This window comes from Hippichthys cyanospilos, chromosome 19 (assembly GCF_059441005.1).
Source record: "Hippichthys cyanospilos isolate Australia breed blue-spotted pipefish chromosome 19, RoL_Hcya_1.0, whole genome shotgun sequence".
NCBI lineage: Eukaryota > Metazoa > Chordata > Actinopteri > Syngnathiformes > Syngnathidae > Hippichthys > Hippichthys cyanospilos.
The window spans coordinates 14,347,786-14,364,028 of NC_142387.1; the positions used below are offsets into that span (position 1 = coordinate 14,347,786).

A 16,243-nucleotide genomic window follows, 5' to 3' on the forward strand; every position below is an offset into this window, starting at 1 on the left:
CTAATATCCAATTTTCGAAACGACTTTACTGACACACAATCACCAGTAGATGGCATCATGAAAACAAAATGGCTTTTTTAAAATGGCTTTCTCTCTAAACAATCCTTACACTTGGAATCAGGGGTCCCCAACCTTTTGATCACCACGCCTTAGATTTATATTATAGGGGGGGGGGGATCATTCAGAGGCGCCGCCAAAGAAAACAAAGATCAAGCACAAACGTATGAACTGGAATTCAACTAAATCATCTCTAAAACATTATTTCGGGTGAAGCCCACGCGGCCTAGTACCGGTTGATCCACGTACCGGTCCGCGGACCGGGGAATGGGGACCGCTGCTTGGAATGACCAGGATTTGGTTTCGTAGTCCACCCTGACACATTTTTATACACATAACCAATCACGAGTAACTATTTCTTTTTAAATATGGCACTACTGTATTGGTAGAATGATAATAAATACCAATATTTACGTATATGGATATAAGTCCCTTTATGATGGTTGCAGCCACAATCTTGTACTTGAATTGGTAGCCAGCGATGTAATCATGAAGCCTGGTTAGCAGGCGGCAAAAAAAGCACTCAAGAAGCTCGGTTAGTTGACCTGGACCTCTTTAAAACCCGTCACCTTGGTTTGCTTTCATCAAAGCAGCACTCTGACCTCCTTCAAAATGGATCCCGCAAGGTTTCGCCGCCATATGTTCCAGCTCTCGCTCGTGCGCTTCCTTTCCTCGTCCTTAATGTTCCAGGCCTTTTAGTGGCACCTCCGAATGGCGGCCGCCGTGTGTCCCGTCTTTCAAAAGTGGAGCCGTAGCATCTGCCAAGCGGGAACTGGCGACGGCGACCGCCACGGAGGACGCGGCGTATTTCTTGACGCGTTTCCCCAGCATGTCGACAAGAGCGCTCGCATCTGCTGCGCTGTAATCAAACCAATCACACCAGCTGATGGTCAGTGATTGCTTTTAGATTGGCAGGTCTTGCCGTTGCCCCCCCCCCACACACTCCCTACCCCCTCTTTTCCCCTCCAAGTCCTTTAATGGACACCTGCTCCGCCAGAACAGAAAACCACTGTAAAATCAAGAAGACTGATGACTGGGGAACATTGGAGTTTTACGAGACACTCCTAATGAGGCATTTTTCCAGCACTAATATATATATATATATATATATATATATATATATATATATATATATATATATATTAGTGCTGGAAAAACACAGAACTTTACTCTTTCCCCCCCCACTTTAAACGTTAATCTCAGCAATTTTTCACTGTATGGAGAGTTTGTAGGTGCTATTGCTTTAGAGTGCCTTGTTGTTCGCTGTGAGTAGAAAAAAAAGAAAAGCGCAAGAGCAGGAAAATGAGCAGAGTTCTGACTTATTGCACTTTGTGTGTCTGGAGTTTCAGGGTAGGCTTTCCATTGTCAAGTGCCTCGTTATGTGCCACGAGTGTGTGCATGTAACAGAGAGCTAAGGGGCAAGGGGGAAATCCTTTTTTTCTCTGTGGTTAGTCAAATTTGTTACGTTTATTTTCATTTCAAGATCAAGATAACAGATGTCCTTGCTTGCCTCGCCTTCCAAAGATATCTGAAGCTCTTTCCAAACAAGCTGCTGAAGAAATCGGGGCGTCCCGTCCCGGGCCGGGCCGGGCCGGTAACGGCGCCGCCAAGGTTCCGCCTTGTTAGTCCATCTGAAGTACACGAACGGGCGATGTCTCCGGTGCGACTGCGGGTCCGACGGAGCGTGACGGCGGCGAGCGCGGGCGGTCTCGCATGAGCGAGCAGCAGACAGGCGTGGGCGTGTCACCGCCGTCAAGGTCTTCGCACCTCACGCTCGTCTTTGACTAATTGACACTGAGCTAGAAGGACGTCTCAACAACTTCTTTTCGCCGCTGAGAACTTTGCCCCGCGGGGCCGAAGACGGTTTAGGTGTGCGTTAAACGCTAATTTATACCTGGCAGTCATTCAGGCCTTGTTTACACTTACTCAGGGCTATTTAACCTTTGCGCGGTATTATGTCCAATCCTTTGACCTTTACATCAAAGTCAATTCACATCAGAGATAGCATTGAAAGAAGACAGCAGGAGCTGAATTTTCTCCCAGATTAGCGTAACATGTCAAATTTCAACATGGCACAGCTACTAAGTTATCATGGTGGCAGGTATTGTGTACTGGTCTACAGTATACATGACCACACACATCAAAGGTAAAAATATAAAAAGAAGACAATAGGGAGCTGAAATTTGACCCAGGTGGTGATAACGTCAAATTTCAACATGCCACAACCACTTAGTTATCACACTAGCAGGAGTGTGCCATACCTACATCAGAAATAAAATGGCCAAAAATGGTCCAAAAATTGCACAAGGGTTAAAACCAGATAATTCTCCCTTTTTTAAGTTTATATTTAAAAAAAATCCATCCATATAGCTTTCTTTATTAAAGAAAAATGCTGCGACACGAATACGCAGTGAGATTTCATTTGTTTACAAGCGTGCCGACCCACTAAGTGGCAGTAGTTTCGCCAAATTCTGTCCAATCAGACAGAATGTAAGAAATAAAAAAAATAAAAAGTTAAAAAAACGGTATACGAGATTTGAAATAAATAAATTGTAGGTATCAGCAAATGTGATATAAAGCATTTGAAAGCCATGACGGGGAAAGCACAGTTTTCTTTTCAAAATAAGAGCAAGTTAAATGGAACACAATACAACATATTGCAGAATTTTATTGACTCTCTTGCTTTGTATGGCTTTTATTTTGACTTTGATCTTTCAGGCGCAGGAGCCAAATAGTTGTGTATAAGGTCAACGATTTATCATCCGGAGCTGCCTAATAAAATCCACCTGGAGATAGCATTACTTTTTCATTATTTCCTGTATGTACGGGGTCCTGATGCTTTATTTCCGTGGGAGCGGGGCACGGAAGCGACTCCATCCATCTCCCCCACCGACTTCCAAAAACAACACTTATAAAATGACCGTTGCGGGTAATGACACCATAAGGGCTTGAAATGACAAATAAGCGGCGGTGGCGGTGATTGTTACCCGCTTTCCTTCTTTTTGTCCTCCAGCCGTTGGACTATGAGAGCAAGAAAGCGTACACCTTCAAGGTGGACGCGTCCAACGCTCATCTGGATCCTCGATTCCAGACCTTCGGGGCCTTCAAAGACACGGCCACGGTGAAGATTAACGTCCTGGACGTGGACGAGCCCCCGGTGTTCAATAAGCCCGCCTACGTGATGGATGTGTACGAGGACACGCCGGCGGGCACCATCATCGGCGCCGTGACGGCGCAGGACTTGGACGCCAGCAGCAGTCCAGTCAGGTGAAGCTAAACTCTGACCAAAACTTCCTTTTTATTTTGGGACGCATGTCACTTACGGCGAAAAGAATTCGAATTAGGGACGGTGAACGGCATCGTTGCCGTGGTTACAAATGAGAACGAACCTCAAGGGAGGTATTTGCCGCTTTAAGAAAATTAAAAATCATCATGTTATGCGCTGTTGTAAAAACAAGAGCCACAAGACAATAAAGGCATTCTCACAATTATTTTGCTGATTGGATCGCAAAAAGTATATTATATGTCAATGGACTGCCCCCTGGGGGTACGTGACGGCACTTCTGCCTCTCGGGTGGGTGAGAGTTTTAACCGGGTTTCTGTAGACGTCAGAAAATCAAATTTAATGTGTTTATTTGCCGTGTATGTTTTTCTTTTCAAATTAAGAGTAAAAAGTAAACTGATATGATTGAAAAAATAAATTTCACAGGGGGTACACCATTGAAAGATTTCCTAGAATCGCTGTCGTATAAAACTAAATAAATGCCCCAAAGGACGAGATAGAGGGAAAACATTGTTTTGACGAGGACACATTGTCTTTTAGATTAGAAAAAAAGCCTACAAAATAATTAATGCTGACTTATTTTCCAAAGTAATAGCAAAGACTTAATGTTGCTTACAGGAACATAATCAGTCCAGATGACTATGAAAATTGTATAATATTTACTCCAAACGACTATATTAAGTTGATAATTGATTAGATTACCAGTAGTCGATTATTTGTTGCACCCACCCACACTGAGTATTATTAAAAATATAAGATAGTCATTTATCACTAAGGGCCCCAAAATCGATCCCTGTGGAACACCATATTCTCCTGAAACTCAGTCTTGGTGTAAACTGTAGTAATTTTTAGTTTTTTGTCTGTCTTTTAACTCATTCAATCTAAGTCCTCAGAAGAGGACAAGAAGTCTTCGCAAATATCTCATGCATTTTAGTGAGATGCTATTCACGCTGCAGAGACAAAATGGACACTACAGTGGACACATACGATTAGGGTCACCTATTTGCGGTTTGTTGTGCTTAGAATTGAAAGATTGAGAAGTGTTCTTTAGGCATTGCTTAATCTTATTAGCGAAATGATTTGCCGCCTGTTCAAACGATGGACAAACACGGCGAAAGTGAAATTGCGTTCTTTGTGATTATCGGCGGCAATGGAATGACGCGAACAAATGAAGTACTTTGTCCAACTAATGAAAGAAGTGCTCTCCAAAGGACGCCGGCTGCTCCCGATTGGTCGACCGATTGGTCGTGATTGAAGCTATGACGTCTTTTCATGTCTGCGCCGCTTGTTCATCAAGGCCGGCGCCGCGGATTTGCGAGCGGAGGACTTGTGTCATCAGCCGCCGGAACAATCGATCAATCAATGGCGGCCCGACATCACACTCGGGCGGGCGTCGCGGCTCGCTCGACCTTGGGAGAGGAACGACTTCACCAAAACATTCTTCGCATTCCCTTGGTCAATACGTTTTCATAAGAAGGGTCCAAAAGCAAATCTGAGGTCTTAAGAAAACCTGCGCATTCAGGCCCCATGGATTTTCCGTTGATGACCGATGCTGGTGTCGTAAAATAACCGCAGACAAATCTGAAAATATTAGTACATATTAGTAACGCATTAAATAAACGAATACTCAATATTCGAATACAAGCAACTCAGCCAGTATTTTGTCTATCCTTATGTTTGGCTCTGCTAGGTCAGCAAAATTCCCCCGAAATGAAATCGTCACGAAAAAACGTAACTTCTAAAAGAATCCTTCCACGACCAATTTTGCAGGGTTTTTTTCGCCGATTCAGCATATGAACCTCAAACTTTCGGGCCTCGTGTCTCCGACAGGACCGAAATGAAATCGTCACGAAAAAACGTAACTTCTAAAAGAATCCTTCCACGACCAATTTTGCAGGGTTTTTTTCGCCGATTCAGCATATGAACCTCAAACTTTCGGGCCTCGTGTCTCCGACAGGACCGAAATGAAATCGTCACGAAAAAACGTAACTTCTAAAAGAATCCTTCCACGACCAATTTTGCAGGGTTTTTTTCGCCGATTCAGCATATGAACCTCAAACTTTCGGGCCTCGTGTCTCCGACAGGAGAACAATAACACGGACACGGAGCAAAGCTCCTCTTTTTGACGCCGGACACCTCGACCGTCTGAGGTCAACCCTTCCTCGAAATCAATGATCTTCCTTTCTTGTCACAGTATCTTCCAATCTTCCCAGAGAGAGCAGAAAAAGACAGCGAGTCCCGTCCGCCGGGACCAAATATCGGCAAAACTTCACATTAAAGCCATTCGGCCGAGCTGATTTTCCTCCGACCGAAGTCGCCCCGTAGACGACAAAGCCGCCACCCCTCGCCCGGGCGATCGCGTTTTGTCGTGGTTGCGGCAGTGCGGCTTTTTTCGTCGTAAAAATAACTCTGGACGCAAAGTGGATTACGCCCTTCGGGGGAGGGAAAAGAGCACTCCGAGTAAAACGGCGTCCACTAGAGCGATAGGATCTTAATAGAAGCTCAAGCCTTGTACTTTGGTCTTGCTCTCTCTCCGGTAATTACCAGGGGAGACGTTGAAACATCAGCCGCCCGTTATGGATGTGACACGAGAAGCTAAACTCCCCGCGCCCTCGCACTTTCACGCCATCAAACCCGGCCCGCCCCAACGCGCCAACAACGGGGCGCTCTTCAAAAATGGATGAGAATCCTTTTGTTCTTCAAATCTATTACCCTAGACCAGATGTCCGAGCGCGACGGACAAACCGAGATGTTTTCCGAATGAATATTTTACCGGCGGATGCAACAAAACAAAAGAGCGAGCGTCCGGTCCAGGAAAAAATACTCGCGCTGTCCCTTGTTGCTAAAGTTGCACTTTGTCTCCTGCGTGTTAAATATTCATCGGTAAGCATCGTTGTCGTGGCGCGAAACAATAGAGAGCCGCGGCGCACCGGCGAAGGTGCTTTTAGGCCGGCGTGCTATTTCGCAGCGGTGCGTGATGTTATCAGTGTCCGGGGAGACAAAAAGCCATCTTGAATTATGAATGCTAGTCTGATTTTTAAGGAGATTTTCCGTGTTTAAAACTCTCGCCTCCTCGCTCGCCGGTTTTCCGTCACAAAGCTAGCCGCCGCGCAGAGAAATCTTTTTCCACCCAGTTAACTTGAGTACAGTGCCAGTGTTCTCCGGACCCAATTAACATCGTCAACAATGTCGTTAAGTTTACGAGTCCCGACTGGAGACATCCAAAATAGTGGCGACAATTAGGACAAATTGATGCGCGACCAATGTCATCGGCGGCGGGCCCGAAACATCTGTCGAAGGTTTTCTACTCTCAAGCCGGACGGATCAGATTAAAGGTTTGACGACCCTGGCAGTATTATTTCGCGACTCGGAAATTTACGGCGAGTCGAAATGATTCAAACAGAATCTGCAAATAAAGATCAGTCTGGCCAAGTTCGAAGCTTTTGGAACCTTTGCAGAATACCGACCAACACCTGCCACCAGCAGTGAAAATCTGCCGATAAGACCTACCTAAGAGGGTTTACCGTTGACTCAGACTCGACTTCCAAAAGTCTCGGTCTTGAACTCCAAAAGTCTTGGTCAAGTCTCGGTTTCATGCCCCAAAGGTCTTAGTTTTGTCTTGGTCTTCTTTTGACCCCTAAAATATTTGGTATTGTCTTGACCTCTAAAAGTCTTGGTCTTGTCTCAATCTCGGAGAGTTTTGGTCTTGTCTCAGCCTCCCAAAGTCTTGGTCGTCTTGACTTCCAAATGTCTTGGTCTTGGTCTGTATCCCTAAAAGTCTTGATCTAGTCTCGGTTGCAAAAGTCTTGGTTTTGTCATGACCTTAAAAGTTTTGGTTTTGTCTTGACCTTTAAAAGTCTTGGTCTTGGTCTGTATCCCTAAAAGTCTTGATCTAGTCTCGGTTGCAAAAGTCTTGGTTTTGTCATGACCTTAAAAGTTTTGGTTTTGTCTTGACCTTTAAAAGTCTTGGTCTTGGTCTGTATCCCTAAAAGTCTTGATCTAGTCTCGGTTGCAAAAGTCTTGGTTTTGTCATGACCTTAAAAGTTTTGGTTTTGTCTTGACCTTTAAAAGTCTTGGTCTTGGTCTGTATCCCTAAAAGTCTTGATCTAGTCTCGGTTGCAAAAGTCTTGGTTTTGTCATGACCTTAAAGTTTTGGTTTTGTCTTGACCTCTAAAAGTCTTGGTCTTGTCTTGACGTCCAAAAGTCTTGGTCTTGTCTTGACCTCCAAAAGTTTTGGTCTTGACTCAGTCTCAGCCTCTAAAAGTCTTGGTCTTGTCTCAGTCTCAGCCTCCCAAAGTCTTGTGTTTAAAACAATCCAGAAAAGTTCTTGCACTCCCAAACCTTTTGGCATGCTCCCTTATGAAGAGTTCTTTAATTCTGCCCTTACTAAAGAACCCAAATGTCAGATATTCATAAATTGATAATGTAGCGCAAGCATAACTTTTGAATATCCTCAATTGACTTCAACATAGCTCCTTGAAACCAAGATGACTTTAGCCACGATTACTCAGCAACCACTTCTGCATTATGAGAATTTTTACACCAAATCGAGCTATTGCTATGTCCACATATCTTCGAAATAATTTATCACGCGCAACAACGGCAGCCCATCCATCTCCGGACCTTTGCTGCAACGCTAAATTGCCATTCTGCGCTGCCGCAATTCAAAAAGCTGGCGTCCAAAGAAAGGACGGCCTTAAATCAAACGCAAAGAGAATGGAAGCCAACCAAAAGTTGTAAAACATTTAGCGAGAAGTGCTTCTGTCATCATTCCCCCGTCCTGTGAAGACCAGTCGGACCCCCGCCTCCACCCGTTCGCTCCCACACTCAAGAAATAAAAGTAGTGATGAATACGAATGAGGGGATCGAGCAACTAAGAAGATGACAAGTCCGGCCGCTCCGTGGGGAGGCGCACTAAGTCATTCAATGCCAAATACTTATTTTGACGTTTTATATGAGTCGAATAACCCTGGGTTGTGTTCAAGTGTTTGGCTAAAAGAGGGTCTGAAAAACATATTGGTACTGCACAATAGTGGACATTTGTTGCACACACATTGTTTACTTTGGGAGCAACTTACAAAATTGTGTTAAATCAGCACAAGTTATTCATCTTCAATAAACGCAAGTATTGTGTTAATACAACGTTATCGCAATGGATTTCAACGAAGTCATTTCAACTTTTTGATCAAATTTGATCACTTTGCTACAAGGTTTTTCAATCCCCTTCCTGCAACCCAATTTGATCCTAAACTAACAATATTTGTTATTGTTTTTCCAATGCAAATGACATATTTTCATAATTGTACATTTAATTTAATAAATTTACCCAATTTTACTTTGAAATAATCTAATGTAAATATAGAACAGACTTTAAAAGTACCGTATTTTCTGCACTATAGGGCGCACCAGATTATACGGCGCACCCACAATTAATGAGATATATTTTAAAACTGTTTCCATATATAAGGCGCACCCTCAATTAATGACATTTTAAAACTTTTTCCATTTATAAGGCGCACCTGATTATAAGGCGCACCCTCAATTAATGACATATTTTCAAACTTTTTCACTCACAATATAGTAATACTCACAGTAATAACAATAATAACTCAAATAACAACTCTAAACTCTCAAAAGCATAATAATTCCATGTCAATATGAGCAACCTTGTTCAACTGTAAACACACAAAAGAAAGAGGTAAAGCTTACTTTATCACTTCATTTTCCATCTACCCAATCTCAATATTGATCCATATATAAGGCGCACCTGATTATAAGGCGCACCGTCAGCTTTTTAAAAATTTTAAGGCTTTTAGGTGTGCCTTATACTGCGGAAAATACGGTAATACAATAAATAAACATTTGTTTCCCCCAATTGAAATTGTCAGAGCATAAGTAAGACGTTTTCTTTTTGACATTTTGCGGAAAAAATCAAGCAAAACTAACGCCCCCAGTATATCTATTTCCCAATTTTTATTTTCTCACCGAAGGAGCGGCGCAACGGCTGTTTACCGCTGACTGACAGCGCCATCATTCCGCATCAAGACAAGCTTTTAGCAGCCGATTGGCCGCGAGATTGACGGCCTCGGAACGGAGCGGCCCCGAAAAAAAAAAGAAATTGGTTGACGCTGGCCGAGAAAAGGGTTTGCTCAGCACGCGGCCCATTACCAGATTGGAATTTATACGCCGCCCTCAGCACACGGGCTGCAAATGAGCATTCCCAAATGAGTCATGAACACTTTGACAAGGCGATTATTGGCAGAAAGCTGAGCAAAAGCTTTGGTTTTTTTTTTTCTTTTTCCCGCCCAGGTACTCCATCGACTGGAGGAGCGATCTGGACAGCTACTTCGACATCGACCCGGTAGAGGGAACCATCTCCACCAATGAGATGCTGGACAGGGAAAGTGTGGCCTGGCACAACATCTCCATTGTGGCCACCAAGCTCAGTGAGTAGTACGATAATTATCGTATTTTTCCAACCGCGAGGCCCGTTTCAAATCCCTTAGCCTTATACTCAGAAATATACGGTCATTTATATACAAGGTAGGAAATATAAGTTTGTTTTGCTTTTTAAATAACAGGCTGAGCGAAACTGTTTTACCGTAGCCGATTATCGGTAGTCAAAAAGCATTAATCGATATTTCAAACCTATAATCCTTGTCAGTGAAAGCGAATAAAATACTGGCTCAAACGTTGCGAAACGAATGACATTTTCAGATTCAAATGATGCTAAATGATTTGAATATTAGGCTAGAGTTTTGATACTATCTTGAGTTTTGATTCCATCTTGGGGCATTTTGGTGCCTCAGGACTATGTTGAAGTCAGTTGAAAGTTTCATATCGACAAAAATATTGCTTTGCTGTCATTTTGATGCCAATATGTTATTTTTCAGTGTTTGACAGATTAATTTAGACAAAAGTAGTGCTTTGTCACCATCAAGTCATCATGGTGCCATAAAAAAGTTGTTCAAGTCAGCTTATATATTGTTACATATCTAAGTAGTTATGCAAATATTTGTCAAAATGCCGATAATCGGGCGAGATGATAATCGATCTTTTCTTATTACTTGATCAAAAAAACCTTGTGGTTTTTTTTTTCCGTATAAGGTACCAGTCAGTTATCCTTATAAAGCAAAAACAGGAAAAAAATGAGTTTTGAGCAATCATGATTCCCCTTTTTGCCACTAGCCACAAAAACGTGGCCATTACTGATAGAACACTTTTCCTCGTCAATATTCAATTGCGTTTTTCACCAAAAGCTTTACTGGCCGCCATAAAGCGCGACGGAATCTCCTGGGGGCAACTTCACCGTTTTCCTCTCTTTACTGCATTTTTTTTTTCTTTCATGAGCCACCGCTCGTTTTACGGCGGTGGGAGCCGCGGTTCCGAGACGTCCAGCTAATTATCTTTTTTTTTCCTCTTCTTCTTTCATCGCCCGGCAAATTTGCGGATAAATAAGCAAATCCATCGTCATCAAGTCATCATTCCCGCTAAGAAGCGTCAAAGTCATTATCCTCCGGGCAGGCCGCTCGCTGCTCAATCAAAATTACCCACGCCGTATATTCATTAGGGCCCAATGTGAAAACCGTCGCTCTCGTCGTCTCCGTTACCTTGGAAACGGATATCGCCCATTTCCTGTCAAGGTCATTGGTGTTCGCGGCAGGGGGCGGAGCTTTGCTTTTGTCCGATTTTGTGAGGGGATCGACTCACCGTTATCAAGAAATCGTATTAATGCCGAGGCAGGAACAGTTCAGTTTTCTTTTCAAAGTAAGAGCAAATAGACTGGAACGTTAACTAACATTTTGCCAATTTATGGTCGAAAATTCCTTGCAAAACCTTTTATGCTTTTATACTTTTAAGTTTTTTTTTTAACTTGTTCTTAATTCAATAAAAAAAATGTAAAGGGGGCGGAGCTTTGACGAACTGTCCATCTCCGCCTTTACATTCCCCCATTTGAGAACCACTGGTTGATAAACATTCTAAAAAAAAATTGTAAACCAGAATTTTCCACAATTTAGCTGATACTTTTGCTAGGGATGATATGGTATCGACGTCGGGCCCATACCGGGGATTCATTCAAGATATTATCACTCACAACGGCGCCATCTTGTGGGGTTCCTAATAGAAATGTTTATACATCTTTATCGGGCTGTATAATTGTCCTTTTTTCAGAGGTAGGGTTTGTATCAGTACTTGATACCAATACTGTTGCCCACTCAAGAATTGAGACGTCATACTGGTATCGGTTTGATTCAAAAGTCGTATTAAACATGCAATGTACACGACGATACATTCCACAAAAAAAAATAAAATGGCAATACAGTATAAGCGAGACCGTTATAGGTGAGGCGCCATTTATTGCTGCCTTTGTCGTTCCCGCACGCCGCCGCCACCGCTCTTATCTTCCTTCCACACGGCGGCCCGGGACGTTCGTCAAGCACAGGAATGACACGGGGAAAATAATGGCGGCGCGCTTTCCCGTCGCAGACAGCGATAGACGCGTCCGGCCCGACTTGAGAGGAGAAATGCGTACTTGACCTTGAAGGAGATTTGGCAGGAAGGCGAGGCGGATGCTTGTTTTGGGCCGCCCCTCGCCGTCATCCCCGATGCGGCGCTGTCACTTGTTTCAAGTCAAGCCCGGCGTGAATAGCGCTTCTTGGGCGGAGGCCAGAAAGTCACACAGACATGTCGTGACGAAGCAAAATTCACTTTGTTGTTTTTGTTCTACCCGAAAATGGTTTGGAGTTCTTAAAGTACAGAATGTCATTGTTTCCCCACTGGAAAAAAAGGTTTCTAATAGGGAAGAGTGACTTATAATACCCGCCATCGATATTTTGCCGATATCGGATATATTTTGAGGTACTGAGTACTCGCAGAGGTTACCGATACCAAGCACGGATACCGAATGCAGAAAAAAATAACTTTGAGTCATCCTCGCCAGTAAATGGTGCTGTAATGCCTGTAAATCTGCTTTTGGATGGAGCTATGTTGGCGTCAGAGGATATGTAATTAGACAAAAGTAGTGCTTTGTCCCTGTTTTGCATCGTTGTGGTTTTAGGAACTATGTAGAAGTCAATTGAAAGCTTTAGATTGACAAAAGTAGTGCTTGTTGTCATTTTCATGCCACAAAGTTACTTTTAAGTGTTGGAGTGATTCATTTAGACAAAAGTAGTGTTTTGTCACCATCACGCCAAAGTGGAACCAAGAAAGAATGTTGAAGTCAGATGAAGAGCTTCATGTATGCAAAACTAGAGTTTTGATTCCATCTTGGGGCATTTTGGTGCCTCGGGACTATAATGAAGTCAGTTGAAAGTTTCATATCGACAAAAATATTGCTTTGCTGTCACTTTGATGCCAATATGTTATTTTTCAGTGTTTGACAGATTAATTTAGACAAAAGTAGTGCTTTGTCACCATCAAGTCATCATGGTGCCATAAAAACGTTGTTCAAGTCAGCTGAGGAGCTTCTTGTAGAAAGTAAAAGTGTAAAAAAAAAAAAATATATACATATATATATATATATATATATATATATATATATAAGGACAGCAGCCACAGCTCGGGCCCTCTCCCGGGAGATTTCCCGCGCCTGGCGCCGCAGTCATGCAGCAAAATGAGAGCGCCATCTGCAGTTCTCCCGAGACGCGCCGGAGAGGACGGGAACTCGCGCTCCCCCGCCGCCGTCACGGCAACAACTTGAATGACGTCGCACTCTCAGTTCCGTCTTTTATGCGAACGGTCTCGTAGCCAAACGTGTCTTACCATTCCGCGTGCTTCTCAAGCTTAGAAAAAAAAAATCTCATGGAACACCACAGAGACAAAATAGACAAAAATCAGCGTTCCCCCACTAGATCCATCGTAGATTTTCTTGTGGAGGATGATGAAAGTCTGTGCTATATTGTATGGAAGACTATTCGGGCGAGTGAGGTAAAAAAACATCAATAAAAAAATAAGTAGTCAGATGTTTCAATGTATCCTTAGAATTCTGATCTCAAACTGAGAATTCTGACTTCATTCTCAGAAAAACCATCTCGTCGGTCGGTTTAAACCTATTTGTGGGCCAGAACCGGCCCGCGGGCCGTATGTTGGACACCATTTCTTTCATCCTAGGATTCTGACTTGTCGACAGACTTAAGAATTTTGAGACGGTCAAACTTCTCCCAACGAAGTGAGAATTCTGCTTGTTTTATTTATTTGTATGTTTTGTATTTGTCTTTACTACTGACCCTGTTCTTCCTCCTGCCTCTCAAAGTTAGTGTGTAGGACGGGAAGAACTTTCTAAAAAAAATAAAAATAATCTAGGCAGGCACCGAGATTCAAATCTGGAAACGTTGAACCACGAGCCACCAATTGTAAACACTGCTTCACCGTGTTACCCAATCACTGAATATATTTACAAACATGACTTCTGGCCACAGAAAGTCAAGAAATCCATGATTTGTTTTGATCATTGTGTGCAGTTTTTGCGTGTGCGTTTATTTCCGGTGAATAACACGAAGCAGAAAATGTTTAATTTAAAACAAGGTGATAAGCAGTAGAAAGGCTTCACTAGCCTCGGAGGAATTCTGATTCATAAAAACAACTAGAGCATGTGTTATGAGGCTCTGGAGGACGCCGAGAATTTGTGGTGCAATTGCGACACCCTGTGGTCGGAATGTTCCTGTCCCGTTGCACAGTCGTCATGAATGAGCTAACTGTTTGGATGTGAAATGGAAAAGCTTTGAATGTGAAATTGTCATATCTCTCAACATAAGTCACTGGTACAATTTGAAAATGGGGTATTGTGGGAAAATTATGGAATGTGTGAATTTGTTTGAAAGTTTAGAGTGATCCATAAGGTGAATGTTGCGAATGTGAAATTGGAAAGATTTAAATGGGAACGGTCAAATTTCCCAATGTAAGTCAATAGTACTTTTTGGGGCGGGAAATCGGGAATTGTGGAAAAACGGTAGATATTTGGATTACCAAAAATAGAAGCTCCTCTCACACAATAAATTGGAATATGATGAAATTGGAATGACATGAATCAGATAAACTGGAAAGGAGTTGAAACGTGTCAAAAAAGAGGCAGAATAAAAATAAAACTAATAAAGTATAAGAATAACATATGTGTGAACACCCTCACAAAAAATAAAACATCAAAAAGGGAGTTTAAGAGGAATAAGATTTGAAGGACCCCAAAGTATCCGGAACCCGAAGCAAATCCCGAGTCTGGAAGATTGCTTTTGGCGTGCGTGGAGGTGAGGGGCGGGTTACTTGGATCTCAAATCCCCCAGAGGCCACAGAGCCAGATCCCCCACCCGCCCGTGGCCTAAGTAACCGGAGAAAAGCCTATTCCCACATCAAATCCAGAAAGTTTACCTTTGCAGGTCTCTTCTATAAAATAGAAAATTTCCTCTTGCGCGCTGGGGGCTCTCGGTCACATTTGCAAACCACTAGGCCACCGTGCCGCACTCTTCAGTTTCCAAACATGTTGTAGAATATTTGTGAGCAAGAATGTCTCGCAACAAATTGAATTGTTTTGCTTTGTTTTAACATCAGGAAATCGAGTGTATGCTTTTTAACGCAACCTCTGGAAAAGGACAGGTTTTCTTTTCAAATGAAAAGCAAATGAATTGGAAAATGAAGCAAATGATTACATAAATAAAAGAACGAAGAGATAATGCCAAAAGTCAAGCCTTTTTAGACCACTCCACAAAAAAAATTGCGAACAAAATAAAGTAAATAAATTAAATAAAGTCATTTTTTTAAATCAATAAAAGCTAACTGAAACCTCCTTTTATGTTTATAAAACTTGCTATAAATACATGTATATCATTCAATTAATATCAAACCATTTATTAATAATATCATATCCTTCATTTTAAATGTATTTTGTTCCATTATTATTATTATCATTCATAAGAATATTTATAATCATTAATTAACGTACATGTATTGTATTACAGAAGTAGAAAAAAACCTACTCAAATTAAATTAAACCTAAACTAAAATGTAGCCTGCTCTAAAATAATAATAGTAATATTTTTTCATTAGATTTATGATCTATTTCTTGAATTAAAAGTTTTTGTATTTTTTTGTAGTTTTTAAAAAAGATTTAATAATAATATGTGCTGCATTCAAAGTAGCTTCCCTTACAAAAAGCAAAACAGCCAAGTCTGCTGCATTTCCTAAATCGGCCACACGATGTCACTGCCACCCTATTTCTGCGTTCCAGTCCACTCCTTTCAAATACTCGGACTTTGTCATTTTCCTTGTTTGTTTTTTTTTTTTATCCATGCAGACAGTCCTGTTCTAACAAGCCGAGTGGCCGTCTCCGTCCACGTATTGGATATCAACGAGTTTCCTCCTGAATTGGCCAGTCCTTACGAGAGCTTTGTGTGTGAAAACGCCAAAGTGGGCCAGGTACGTCGAAAATCCCATGTCCGCACAGGCATTGAACGCAACACGTGGTCTCGTTATTACCAACAGAAACTGACTTCGCAGATCAATTATGAGTTGACAAAATGAAAAAATAAAGTCTTAAGAATCCACGCCGGCACAATGACCACAACAATGAATTTCCTAATATTTTTCTTATGACATGAAAAGGTGATTCAAGTGTTCAGCGCCAAGGATCAAGATTTGCCCAACGCTGGACAACAGTTCTCCTTCAGAGCAACAAAAGACGAACTAAGGAACAAGAACTTCACTATCAGAGACTTTGGAAGTAAGTCCTTGATTTCCATGAGATTTCCAAGATAAACTAAACTAAATATATATATATATATATATATATATATATATATATATATATATATATATATATATATATATATATATATATATATATATATATATATATATGGAGTTAAGTTACCCAGGATGCTAAAGTTAGCATGTCAATAAATTATGACTTATTAT

General features: G+C 41.9%; 1 protein-coding gene across 1 annotated transcript in view; it reads left to right on the forward strand.

Annotated features, from left to right (window-relative positions):
• Nucleotides 1-16,243, forward strand: part of LOC148408044 (cadherin-12-like) — a 95,163-nt gene that overhangs the window by 72,347 nt on the left and 6,573 nt on the right. The window contains exons 7-10 of the mRNA XM_088402033.1: nt 3,071-3,324; nt 9,650-9,786; nt 15,624-15,745; nt 15,932-16,049. Coding sequence (XP_088258159.1) covers nt 3,071-3,324; nt 9,650-9,786; nt 15,624-15,745; nt 15,932-16,049 — 631 coding nt within the window. The remainder of the gene's footprint in view (nt 1-3,070; nt 3,325-9,649; nt 9,787-15,623; nt 15,746-15,931; nt 16,050-16,243) is intronic.